Raw genomic sequence first — 14,661 nt, forward strand, 5'->3', positions numbered from 1 at the left:
TACAGCTGTAGCCTTTTTAAATCATAAAGAGCTTAATAAAATCTGCAAAAATGTAATAAAATCTGCGAAAATACAAAATTAAAGGCAGGTGGCCAAAGATAGTAAAACAAATCCCCAAAAATTCTTAAAGTATATAAATGTTTCATATTTAGAGATTCTCTAGTGACTGGTATAGTGCCAAGCGACTGGCGCAGGGCAAATGTAGTGCCTATTTTCATAAAGGGCTCAAGGTCTTCCCCGGGTAATTATAGACCAGTAGGCCAGCAAGATATTGTCGTGTATTAAAAGAGGCATGGACTCGCGGGACAGGGACATAATATTACTACTTTACAAAGAATTAATGAGGCCTCATCTAGAATATGCAGTCCAGTTCTGGGCTCCAATTCATAGAAAGGATGCCCTGGAGTTGGGAAAAAATACAAAGCAGAGCAACGAAGCTAATAAGGGGCATGGAGAATCTAAGTTACGAGGAAAGATTAAAAGAAAAACATATTTAGCCTTAAAAAAAAAAAAAAGACCACTAAGGGGGACATGATTAACTTATACAAATATATTAATGGCACATACAAAAAATATGGTGAAATCCTGTTCCATGTAAAACCCCCTCAAAAGACAAGGGGGCACTCCCTCCGTCTGGAGAAAAAACAGGTTCAACCTGCAGAGGCTAAAAGTAGATGGCTTTAAAAAAGGCTTAGATTTCATAGAACAAAAAAATAAAAGCTCTTATGTGTAGAAATTTTTCCCTTCCCTTGGTTGAACTTGATGGACATGTTTTTTTTCAACTGTACTAACTATGTAATGTCCCATTTCTTGAATCTAGTACTCATAATCTGTAATATTATATTTTTCAAGAAGGGCATCAAGGCCCTTCTTGAATGTGTTCAAACATTCAACCATCATACCATCATAACATCCTGTGGTAGAGTTCCATAGTCTCACTGCTCTTACAGTACAAAATGCCCTTTTTTTGTTTCTTGTTTTGTTTCCCCTCTATATGTAGAGGATACCCTCTTTGTTACACATCTAGGTGTAAGACCCCTACTAGAAAATCACACTTACCATTCAATTCTTGTCCAAGCTGGGTTGGATTGTAAACAAATAAGAATGAAGCCGAAACCTCCAGATCCTAGATCCAGGAGAATGGTCCCTAAACTAAGGTCTTTCAAGAACTGGTTCTTTGCTGGGGAAATCCTCAGATCGATCTCTTAACCTCCCAGAGAAATACAAAGAGGACTTGATTCTTTTCTCTAGAACCAAGAGAAAGGTATCTGGAAAAAGACACGCTTTTAGGGCATGACCAGACGTGGCGGAATTGCTCAGAATTCCGCAGCGGAAATCCGCAGCGTACACGTTTCTCCATTGCCTTCCACAGCTTTTTAGTAGGGTACGTTTACATGTTGCGGACAATTCCGCTGCGGAGCATAGGCTGCGGTGTGGAATTTGGTGTCCGCAGCATACACTGACTGTTGCGGACTCATTGCGGAATTTCTCCATTGACTTCAATGGAGAGTCAAAATTCCGCAATGAAGTCCGTAGATGTTGTGTACTGCGGAGCGTATTGGTTTTACTAACTTGATATTTCTTAATTCTGGCTGGACCTATGTATTTCTAGGTCTACAGCAAGACTGAGGAAGTCAATGGGACTCCCTTTAATTATGGGTGACTACGTGTGTGCACCTGTAATTACGGGAGTGTTGCTAGGAGACGTCAGTAAATAGTAACTGTCCAGGGTGCTGAAAGAGTTAAGCGATCGGCAGTAACTGTTTCAGCACCCTGGACAGTGACTTCCGATCACAATATACATCAACCTGTAAAAAAAAAAAAATAGAAGTTCATACTTACTGAGAACTCCCTGCTTCTTCCTCCAGTCCGGCCTCCCAGGATGACGTTTCAGTCCAAGCGACTGTTGCAGCCAATCATAGGCTGCAGCGGGCACATGGACTGCCGCGTCATCCAGGGAGATCGGGCTGGATGGCGAAAGAGGTACGCGTCACCAAGAAAACGGCCGGGTAAGTATGAATTTCTTTTACTAGGGAAAGGGCTGTCCCTTCTCTCTATCCTGCACTGATAGAGAGAAGGGAAGCCCTCTTCCCCTCAATACGCAACGGCTAGTCCGCATCAATTTAATTCCCATTTTAGGCAAAGCCGCATCAGAATCTGCAACGCAGATTCTGTGCGGCATTGATGCGGACAGTGTATGCAGAATTCCGCCACGTCTGGGCATACCCTTACAGTGTTTAAACATGGAACTGGCGTATGCCTTTCCTCAAATTCCGATTCCAAAAGTTCTACAGAACATACAACAGGAAACTGAATAAATGACTAAGATTGTGCCTTATTGGCCAAAGAGGATTTGGTTTCCACTCTTAAAGGAATTATCATTTGAAGAACTTATAATTCTACCAAGATGGCATGATCTCTCCCAGGGTCCTTTTTTCTGTATCGGAGTCTAGAGAAACTTCATCTTTCAGCCTGAATCCTTAAAGGATATTATTTAAAAGACAAGGGACTTTCAGACCAGATAATCTCTACCCTTCAGTCTAGTAGAAAACAGGTGACATTGGCACTCTATCTTTAAAAACGGGAAGAGATTCTGTTCCTGGTGTAGTCCGGATGTACCAAATCAATCTAGGCCTGTTCTGCAGAACATTCTTGACTTATTTTTTTTTAAATGGTCTTGAATTAGGCCTTAAACCATCACCCAAATACAATTATCTGATCAAGGTAGCCACAGATGGATAAAAAGCTTCACAGGGGCAGCCACCAGATTAAGACTATCTTTGAGATCCCTCACTACACGATGGGACTTGAACCTTGTATGAAGGTCTTTGATTTTGCAACCCTTTTGAACAATCTTATTTTTTTTAAAGACCGCTTTTCTTATAGCTCAGAATAACTGACAGAATTGTGTTTTTAACTTGATCCATCCTTTCTCCCAAAACGTATTCTCATCACAAGAATAAATAGTTTTTGGATTATTCTTGGCTAATGCCAAGACTGTAGAGGAACAGGAATTCCATACTTTGAAAGATATTTGAGGACAATTCTCTTTACATCCAACTACAAAAGTTTGGAGAAGACCTACCTGAAAATTCTCCACAGAATTTACATGGTGCCAGTTAGATTACATATCGTATACTCAAATGTATCCAATGTGTGTTTCAGAGGATGTTAGGACAGAGGCTCCCATCATAAATGGTGGCCATGTAATAGTCACTGTTTTTTGGAAAAGTATATTTAATCTAGCAAGGACTGTACTTGGTAAAACACTACCACTTTATACAGCGACTTTCCTTTTTAGGGGTTAAACCCAAAGGCCATACTAATACATTCTACAAGTTACTTCAATGTCTGATGTGTGTACGAATCTATATAGCTCCCAACTGGAGAAGATTACTTCAATTTGAGGACATACTGTTTTGAGATTTTATCAAATATGGTCTGCCTGGGATAAGCCATTTGAGGGCCACAAACATGATTTACTACCTATCTGACTGGAGTAGTGGATGGGAAATTAGGTCTTATTTTTGGGAGACTTTTTATGTGTTTGCCTTACGAGATGAATATTTTCTATATGCAGACACCAAGATTGGTTGTATGTTTTTTTGTTATATTCCTGCTGTTACTGGCTTAGGCCTGATTCACATAACGTTTTACCCTCCCGACATCCACACTAGACGTGTCCATAGGACTCTATTAACATGACGGAAGCCTAAAGTGTGTCCTTTCTGGCCTCCATCAGGTTGGCATATCCCAGTATACATTGAGGATGAAATAATGTAGTTGGCTATGTTACTCCATCCTAAAAAAAAAAAAAAAGCAAGCTGTGGTGTTTTGTTTTTTTTCCTATGTGTCTTGCCAATGCTCTGCCCAGGGATTCCAGCATCTCAAAGCTCCTAATGTCACTGTGCATATATGTACAGTGTAGTCAAAGTCTTTCCCAAGACAGGAGTCCCTGACAAGAATGCTTGGCATGCTCTGGCCATGGACTCCGTAGTTAAAAACCTCTGACATCACAGTTAATATATGGACCGTTACGTCAGGGGCTTACTTCGGTCACAGCGCTTTAAGTAGCGCCATGCCCGGGGAGTTCAGACGGCATATACACTGCATGCCTATACAGTGGGATATGTCGCTGCCTTCCGTCGGTGGTATATGTCAGAACTCCTCCCGACGTATACCTTAGACAGCAGAGCAATAACGCAATGTGAATCAGGCCTATTTCAAGATATATTTGTGACTTCATGTTATTTATACAGACTTCTATTTATAACATTACCTCATGTCTTTTTAAATTCTAAACACCTACTAAGGGATTAACCCCTTAGTGACAGCCTGTTTTGGCCTTAAAGAGGCTCTGTCACCAGATTTAGCAACCCCTATCTGCTATTGCAGATAGGCGCTGCAATGTAGATTACAGTAACATTTTTATTTTTAAAAAACGAGCATTTTTGGCCAAGTTATGATCATTTTTGTATTTATGCAAATGAGGCTTGCAAAAGTCCAAGTGGGCGTGTATTATGTGCGTACATCGGGGTGTTTTTACTACTTTTACTAGCTGGGCGTTCTGACGAGAAGTATCATCCACTTCTCTTCAGAACGCCCAGCTTCTGGCAGTGCAGACACACAGCGTGTTCTCGAGAGATCACGCTGTGACGTCACTCACTTCCTGCCCTAGGTCCTGCATCGGCGTTTGCAGGTAAGTAGCTACATCGACTTACCTGCAAACGCCGATGCTGCTGCAGAATCAACTGTAGCCTCTGGTGCCGATGTGTCCTCGCTTGTCCGACACGATGCAGGACCTGGGGCAGGAAGTGAGTGACGTCACAGCGTGATCTCTCGAGAACACGCTATGTGTCTGCACTGCCAGAAGCTGGGCGTTCTGAGAGAAGTGGATGATACTTCTCGTCAGAACGCCCAGCTAGTAAAAGTAGTAAAAACGCCCCGATGCACGCACATAATACACGCACATAATACACGCCCAGTTGGACTTTTTACTTTAAACACGCCCACTTGGACTTTTGCAAGCCTCATTTGCATAAATACAAAAATGGTCATAACTTGGCCAAAAATGCTCGTTTTTTAAAAATAAAAACGTTACTGTAATCTACATTGCAGCGCCGATCTGCTGCAATAGCAGATAGGGGTTGCAAAATCTGGTGACAGAGCCTCTTTAAGGACCAGACCATTTTTTTCCAAATCTGACATGTATCACTTGAAGAGGTAATAACTTTGAAATGCTTTTAGTTTTTCCAAGCGATTCTGCGATTGTTTTCTTGTGACACATTGGACTTTAAGTTAGTGGTAAAATTTGGTCAACACATTGTGTTTGTTTATGAAAAACACAAATGTAGAGAATTTGCAAAAATGTGCATTTTTAAAAAAAAAAAAATATATAAATGTATCCGCTTGTAAGACTGTAGCTATTTTGTGTGGTATTACTATTTCACATTTCCCATATGTTTACTTTTGTTTGCATTGTTTTTTGAACGTCCCTTTTATTTTTCTTGGACGTTACAAGGCTTAGAACTTTAGCAGCAATTTCTCACATTTCCAAGAAAATTTCAAAAGCCTTATTTTAGGGACTGATTCCATTCTGAACTGGTTTTGAGGGCCTTATATACTATAAACCCCCTATAAATCAACCCATTTTGAAAACTGAACCCCTTAAAGTATTCAAAACACCATTTAGAAAGTTTCTTAACCCTTTAGGCGTTTCACAAGCATTAAAGCAAATTAAAAGGTGAAATTTACAAATGTTTTTTTTGTGCAGAAAATCCATTTTGATCCATTTTTTTTTTCTGTAACACAAGGTTTTACCAGAGAAACGCAACTCTATATTTATTGCCCAGATTCTGCAGTTTTTAGAAATATCCCATATGAGGCCCTAGCGTGCTACTGGACAGAAACACAAGCCTCAGAAGCAAAAGAGCACCTAGAGGATTTTAGGGCCTTATTTTTATTAGAATATATTTTAGGCACCATGTCAGAAGAGGTCTTGTGGGGCCAAAACAAAGAAAACACCCCAAAAAAGACACCATTTGGCAAACTACACCCCTTAAGGAATTTATTGAGTGGTATAGTGAGAATATTGACCCCACAGGTATTTTGCTGAATTTAGTGTAATTAGGCTCTGAAAATAAGTTATTTCGAATAAAATGTCATTTTGGCTCAGATTTTTCCATTTTCACAATAGATAAAGGAGAAAAAGAACCCCAAAATTTGTAAAGCAAACTCTTCTGAGTACGGCAATACCCCATATGTGGTAATAAATTGCTGTTTGGACCCACGGCAGGGCTCAGAAGGGAAGGAGCGCCATTTGGCTTTTGGAGCTAAAATTTTGCTTGATTGTTTTGCAGGTGCCATGTTTCATTTGCAAAGCCCATGAGGCCAAAACAGTGGAACCCCCCCCCCAAAAGTGACCCCATTTGGGAAACTACAACCCTCAAGGAATCTATCTAGGGGTATAGTGCGCATTTAGACCCCACAGGTCTTTTGCAGAATTTATTGGCCTTGAAAATATACATTTTGTTCCACTAAATTGTAGAACGTCTTCATTTTCACAATGGACACTGGAGAAAAAGTACCCCAACATTTGTAAAGCAATTTCTCCAGATTACGGCAATACCCCACATGTGGTCATAAACTGCTGTTTGGACACACGGCAGTGCTCAGAATGGCAGGAGCGCTATTTGGCATTCAGATTTTGCTGTATTGGTTTTTTGCCACCATGTCGCATATGCAAAGCCCCTGAGTTACCAGAGTGCAGTGGAAGCCCCAAGAAGTGACCCCATTTTGGAAACTGCACCCCTCAAGGCATTTATCATTTGCCTGGACAAGACAAGGCTCAGAAGTGAAGAGCACCATGTGCATTTGAGGTCTATTTTGGTGATTTTCACAGCATTGGCCCACAATTGCAGGGCTTGGAAGTCAAATAGTAAAACAAACCCCAAGTAGTAACCCCCATATTGGAAACTACACCCCTTAGGGCATTTTAAGGGGTGAAGTGAGCATTTTGACCTCTACATTAGAAATTAGTTCCCAGCGGATCGTGCAAAGTGAATTTTCCACTGGTATGCTAATTCCGTGCACAATATGTTGTGCCCAGTTTGTGCCACTGAAGACAAACATCTCAAACTGTTAAGACAGTTCTCCTGGGTATATAAGTGGACGTAAACTGGTGTTTGGGCACGCTGCAGGGTTCAGAAGGGAGGGAGTGCCATTGGCTTTTGGAGCGCAGATTTTGCTTGGCAGTTCTGTTTGGGGTTTTTGCTGGTATTTCAGTTTATAATGTGGGGGCACATGTAACCTGTGCGTGGTACATCAGGGCATAAGAGCGTATAATAATGCGGTAAATAAGTAATAACCTGCATATATGTGGCCAGTGTCGGACTGATAAATGGCGCACAATCTTATCCGCTTTTGGAACACTGCATATTTTTCGTCGCCATATTCTGACAGCCAGAACTTTTTTTTTTTTCCTCCACTGGAGCTGTGTGAGCTTACTTATTGCGGGACAATCTGTCTTTTTCATTAGTACCGTTTTGGGGTACACGCAATTTTTTGATCACTTTTTATTCTCTGTTTTTGGCAAGCAAGGTGACCAAAAACCAGCAATTCTGACAATGTTTTGTTGTTGTTTTTTTTTTTTTTTTTACAGTGTTCACCGCGCACTATAAATTTAATTTTACTTTATTCTGCGGGTCGATATTACGGCGGTACCATATGTATATAGTTTTTTGTTTTACAGAGTTTGCACAAAAAAAATCCCTATTTTGAAAAATTCATTTTTTGTGTCCCCATATTCTGAGAGCCATAACTTTTTTTTTTTTGTTTTGCGTTGACAAGGCCGTGTAAGGACTTGTTTTTTGCAGGACTGGATATAGTTTTTATTGGTACTATTTTGGGGTACTTGCGACTTTTTGATCACTTTTTATTCTATACTTTAGAAGGGACGGTGACCAAAAAAATTGCTATTCTGGTATAGTTTTTCATTATTTTTTTTGCGGTGTTCACCGTGCGGGAAAAATAACATTATAGTTTTACAAGTTGGGTTGTTACGAACGCGGTGATACCAAATATGTGTACTTTTTAAACTATTTGATTTTCCTATAATAGACTTATTATTGGAAAAAAGGCAGTTTTTAATTTTTGAACTGAACTTTTTTTATAACCTTTTTTTTTTTTTTTTTTTTTTGTCCCACTAGGGGACTTGAAGACCTGCACCTCATCTTTATTCTAATCCATTGCACTACCCATGTAATTCAATGCATTCGAGCTGTCAGCTATTCACTGACAGCAAACCTATTAGGCTCCGCCTCCGGGCGGGGCCTTATAGGCTTCCGTATGTGGCAGACCAGGAAGCCACTGTTGGCCTTCGGTTCCCATAGCAATGATCGGCGTCCGTGCGACCACATCGCAGCGATGCCGGTCTCCTGGAAACCACTAAGATGCCGCGATCACTTTTGATTGCGGCGTCTAAGGTGTTAATAGCAGGGAGCGGAGCTAGCTCCGTTCCCTGCCGTTACAGCAGGATGTCAGCTGTAACATACAGCTGACGGCGCAGGCTCAGCTTCTGAGCCCGCCGCCATCTTTCATCTGCGGCCATAAGCCTTTTAAGCCCTGCCATCAACCGGTCGGCTAGCGTGGCTACCCGGCTCTTTTAGCCCGGTAACCATGCTGCAATACTGTGATTGGTCAGTCAGTAGTGACTGACCAATCACCGCGATCGCTGGCGGCGCCGCGCTAAGATTGTTCCCCTGACGAGTCAGTGACTATCGGCTGTCTGTGACAGCCGATGTCACTGTTCTGTCACCATGTGTTTTTACATGGCGACAGAAAAGCACCATGATGTAACTGTACCTTATGGTGCCTTAATGCAGTGCAAACCATGACGTACAGTTGCGTCAAGGTGCATGAAGGGGTTAATCTTTTGTACTCTTTCTATGTTATGTAAACAAAATTCAATAAATTTAGTTGAAACTATAGATTGAAGAAAAGACCCTAAACACTGATCCATTTCCAGGGAAAAATAAAGGTCATAAAGATTTAAATTACCAAGCCAGATGGATGAGATTGAGTGTAGCACCCTGCAATAGTTAAAGTACCCAAAAAGATCAAAGCCTATTCCACCCGAGCTATCGTTCTCTTGGGTGGAAAAAGCATGGGCCTTGTTGGACCAGATCTGTAATGCTGTAACTAGTCCGGTTTACATACCTTCACCAGATATTACAGGCTGAACTAACAGACAAATAATGATTTTGCATTTGGTTGTAAAGTACTTTAGGCTTGTGTCCCTCCCTAAACTTACTCATCTGGTAAATATCCAGGTGGTGCCATAATGGGGATGTTGAAAAACCGTTGCAGACCTTTACCAGTGTAGCCATTTGAAAAATGCTGCTGGAGGGGAATTTTTAACCTCTGTTCCTGTACCTACAGAGCTCAAGGTGATGCCATTATGGTGGATTCGTAGAAACTAAATTACCGTTAAAGTAATAAAAATATTTTTTGCACTGCAGACATTAGCCCTTATTGTAGTGGGCATTGGAGCATTATTCTCTCTACTATTCCATATTGGAACAAAGGAAAATTCAAGTTTTCAACGCCTTCCAGAAACGGATGCTGAAAATGTAGATCTTCACAAGCAACTTTCCAGCTTGCCAGAGCCTTTGCTCTTGTGGAAGCATTGGCTTTTAGAACCTTCTTTCTATCAGGTAAATTGTCTAATGTGTGATTGAGCATAGGAATGTAGTTTGACATTGATACTTCTATGTTGCATCTTCATCTCACCAGACTTGTTGATTTCAGGTGGCTTTTTTATATATGTGCACACGGCTCATAGTAAACTTGTCACAGACCTACATAGCCGTCTACTTGACCTATTCTTTGCATCTTCCAAAGGTAAGACATCAAGTAATTAAATCTATAAGACCGAAGTACTTCTTTTTTTATTTTTATTTTTATATATATATTCAAATTTTTTTTTTCTTGTACTGCATTTTGAGTGTATCTAGAGTTGGAATAATCTTCTTTAGTTTTAGCCGCATCATTCTCTTGTCCACTAGTAAGAAATGCATGGAGGTAGAGCAATCATTCCTTTGTGGCTGACATGGTGACATCCCATTATCCTTTTTGTGTCACAAGGTATTACTAGTTTCAAATGTTAGTAGGAATAATTTTACACCAAATTTCTATTTCCCAAAAATAGCTTATTGCCGAATCATGACTTGAATCATCAACTTCTCCCTGTGTATGAACCAGCCTACAGCCTTCTTAAAGGGGTTTTCCAATCCTTTTTTTTTTTTTTTTTTTTTAAATCAATGCAATGTTCCTCTATTAATATATTAGTGCACTCTGACTATCTTTTTCTTGATAATGGTTTTAGTAACATTACTCCCTATTGTTTACCTTGAGAGGTTTGTTTTGCTCAGTAAGTTCATTCCTCTTCTCTTCCTGTGTTTCTCCTCCCTGCATGCACTGCTCTAGTCCCAGCATGCAATGTGCATGCAGCAGTGCACTTGCTCCGCCTACTACACCCAGCTCTACTAACTTCTGCAATCTCAGTCTTCATTTTGGTGCTCTCATTCTATTACTGATAGCACAAGCTGAAATCACTGGACATCTGCGTTTTTAACCTCTTAACGCCGAAGGACAGATATATCCGTCCTCAGCAGCAGCTAGTTCGCGCAGGAGGACGGATATATCCGTCCTGTAATCGTGCGGGTACTGTCACTGTACCCACGCGATCAGCGGCAGGAGCACGGCTGTTATACACAGCCTGGCTCCTGCTGCAACTGCCGGAATCGAAGCGCGCTCCGATTCCGGCAGTTTAAACCATTAAATGCCGCTGTCAATAGTGACAAAGAATAGCGCAAAGAAATCGTGGGTCGCCGTCTGGTTTCCATGGCAGCGGGGGTCTAACAAAGACCCCCAGGTCTGTCTTCAGCATCTGCCTGTTAGGCGATGCCGGAGGCATGACCTAATAGGTTGCCTGTCAGTTTTACCAAAGCATTATATATGCGATCGCATAGTGAAGTCCCCTGGTGGGACTAAAAAAAAAATGTCAATCAGTTAAATAAAGTTGGTGAAAAAAATAAAAATAAATTACAGTGAAAATCAAATAAAACTACTTTTTTTGCCCAAAAAGTGGTTTTATTTAGGAAAAGTGTCAAAACAAATCTCACACACACATATATGGTATCCCCGCGATCGTAACAACTTGAACAATAAAATTAACACATTAAACCGCCGGATGAACGGCGTCCAAAAAAAACGCAAAAAAATTCTCTCTCTTCTCCCATTCCCCCCATAAAAAAATACATAAAAATTAATCTATAAGTCCTATGTACCCCAAAATAGTACTAATGAAAACTACACATTGTCCCGCAAAAATCAAGCCCACGTACGGCCACATCGACGGAAAAATAAAAACGTTACGGCTCTTGGAATGCGGCGATGCAAAAACAAGTAATTTTTTTCTAAAAGGCTTTTTATTGTGCAAACGTAGGAAAAACATATAAAACCTCTACATATTTGGTATCCCCGTAATCGTGCCGACCCATAGAATAAAGTTAACATGTTATTTACGCTGCAGAGTAAACAGCGTAAATTTATAACGTGAAAATCAATGCTGGAATAGCTGCTTATTTTCAATACTCTCCGAAAATAAAGTTAATAAAAGTTAATCAATATATTATAAGCATCTAAAAATGGTACAATTACAAAATACAACTCGTCCCGCAAAAAACAAGCCCTTATACGGCTATGTCGACGGAATAAAAACAAAGTTACGACTCTTGGAATGCGACCATGAAAAAACAAAAAATAATCCTTGGTCATTAACGAGCAAGATGGCCTGGTCATTAAGGGGTTAAACGGTTTGAAGAGGTCTTGTGGTACCAAAACAGTGGAAACCCCCAAAAGGTGACCCCATTTTGGAAACTAGACCCCTTGAGGAATGCATTGTAGTTTTCATGGGGTGCATGCAGCTTTTGATCAGTTTTTATTCTATGTTTAGGTGGCGTGGTGACTAAAAAACAGCAATTCTATTATTTGTTTTTTTATTCTATTTTTGTTACAGCGTTCACCGTGCGCTATAAATGACATATTCACTTTATTCTATGGGGCGATACGATTAGGGCTCATTTACACGAGCGTGTTATACGTCCGTGCAACGCGCGTCGCAGGGACCTATGTTAGTCTATGGGGCCGTGCAGACAGGTGCGTAATTTTCACGCAGCGTATGTCCGCTCCGTGAAACGCACAACGTCCTATATTTGTGCGCTGTTCGCGCATCACGCACCCATTGAATTCAATGGGTGTGTGAAAACCACGCATGTCGCACGGAAGCAATTCCGTGGGATAAGCGTGATTTGCGCAACAGCACTGTAAAGGATGAATGAAAACCGAAAAGCACCACGTTCTTTTCTGTTTACAAACATCCAAACGGAGTGTCATAATGATGGCGGCTGCGCGAAAACCACGCAGCCGCGCATCATAAAGGGCTGACACACGGAGCTGTTAAGTGCCTTTTGCGCACGCAAAACGCTGCGTTTTTTGCTTGCGCAAAACGCACACGCTCGTGTAAACCCGGCCTTACGGTGACACCAGATGTTTATAGTTTTTTTTATGTCTTATGGCGTTTGCACAATAAAATACGTTTTGTAAACAATCATTCACTTTTTGTGTTACCTTATTCTAAGAGCCTGAACTTTTTTATTTTTCCATCAATAAAGCCGTGCGAGGACTTATTTTTTGCGTAACGAGCTGTAGCTTCGATCAGCACCATTTTTAGGTACATGCGACTTTTTGATCTATTTTTAATAAATTTTTTGGGAGGTGAAGTGACCAAACAATTGTGATTTTGGTACGGTTTATTATTATTTTCTTTTACGGCGTTCACCGTGCGGGATAAATAAAGACATAATTTTGTCGTTCAGGCCGTTACGGACGCGGCGATACCAATTATGTATAGTTTATTTGTTTGTTTATATATTTTTATTAATAATAAAGGACTGATAAGGGAAAAAAAGGGGATTTTTTTCACTTTTAAAACTTTTATTTTCTTATTTTTACACCTTTTTTAAACTTTTTTTTTTACTTTATTACTTTGTCCCACTAGGGGACTTGAGGGCAGGAGGCCCTGATCGCTATTCTAATATACTGCACTCCGTGCATAGTGCAGTGTATTAGAACTGTCAGCTACTCACTGACGGCAAGCATAGTGGGTCCTGACTTTGTCAGGACCCACTAGGCTTCCGTCGATGGCATAACCGGACGCCATTGTTTGGTGTCCGGTTGCCATAGTAACCATCGCCGGCCGCTATCGTGTAGCAGGCCGGCGATGGTAACTTAACCCCTAAAAAGCCGCGATCTCTATTGAACGCGGCTTTTAAGGGGTTAAACAGCGGGGACACAGCGATCGGTCCCCGCTGTAGGAGCTGCGGCAGCTGCTGTACGAGACAGCAGCTGTCACAGCTCCTGCATCTGTCGGGAAGACGGCCGAAACGGCCGTTATTCCCGCAACTTCAACCTAAAATCTGATCCTAGAACTTTATACTAACCACACTGAGGATGAATAAATATTTATTACACGTATCCACTAGGACACTAACGTTACACACCTTCAACCTTGCGCATGCGCAGTCTAATATACACGGCCGCTGAAGACGCGGCCACATAATTTCACAGAGCATGCGCGGTGGAGTGTGTTAACCACGCATGCTCTAATCAGATAGAGAAGCACGTGGTACGGTTACGTCATTTGTGACGTAACCGTACATTTTGAAAGCCGGAAACCGGAAGTAAGATAGCAGACCAAATGGACGGGTCTGCACAGGAAGTGCAGATTTTGCATTACTAAGGGGGCGGTGACGGAAGAGGATATACGACGCTACAGCCATCTGATGAAACGTAAGTACATTGTAAAGTTACATATTTTTCATTGTTTAATTTAAATGAATGTATTTTTTTACTTCCGGAAAACCCCTTTAAATTCTGGCATCCATTTTTATTTATTCCCCCCCCCCCTATTGACCTAATCAAACTATCTTGTAAAATAAATTTTACTGGTAATGGGGTTAGTGTGCGCAAATATCCACAAAAACCTCTATTGTTTTAATTAGAAAGGTATACTAAAGATTTCTGCTGTAGTGCCCACGCACACTACCGTATTTTTCATCCGTAATTACGGATGAAATTGGGGACCCGTTTATTTCTATAGGCAACAGACCCCTTTCCGTATATTTACAGATGTCTGGGCTGTAAAATATCCACAAAATATAGAACATGTCCTATTCTTGCCTGCAAATGCAGCACGGCGGACTGGCCCATAGAAGTCTTGAAGCGCTACCGCAATTGCGGATGGCTATGGAAGTGCATCCGTATTTGTGGACAGTAAAAACCCTTAGTCATGTGCATGAGGCCTAAGACCTTAGAATGATATAGTATTTACATTTTGTACTTTCTTACACAAAATAAGCTGAATACGCAATCTTTTAGGCCTTGCAGTATTTACGGTCAGTAAATACTCCACGGACGGGCATCAGAGTGTCAACCGGACCATGCTCACATTAAAAAGTATAAAGTCCATAAACGCAAGAAATAGGACTTCCTTTTCTTTGCGGGTAATTCCTACTGCCCAGGCACCCACCCGTAAATATA

The 14,661-nt window shown here is 41.0% G+C and overlaps 1 protein-coding gene across 1 annotated transcript in view; it reads left to right on the forward strand.

Moving 5' to 3' along the window:
* Positions 1 to 14,661, forward strand: part of MFSD12 (major facilitator superfamily domain containing 12) — an 85,747-nt gene that overhangs the window by 36,829 nt on the left and 34,257 nt on the right. The window contains exons 4-5 of the mRNA XM_075849968.1: positions 9,519 to 9,713; positions 9,808 to 9,900. Of these exons, the coding sequence (XP_075706083.1) occupies positions 9,519 to 9,713; positions 9,808 to 9,900 (288 nt within the window). The remainder of the gene's footprint in view (positions 1 to 9,518; positions 9,714 to 9,807; positions 9,901 to 14,661) is intronic.

Source organism: Rhinoderma darwinii, chromosome 1, assembly GCF_050947455.1.
Source record: "Rhinoderma darwinii isolate aRhiDar2 chromosome 1, aRhiDar2.hap1, whole genome shotgun sequence".
Taxonomy (NCBI): domain Eukaryota; kingdom Metazoa; phylum Chordata; class Amphibia; order Anura; family Rhinodermatidae; genus Rhinoderma; species Rhinoderma darwinii.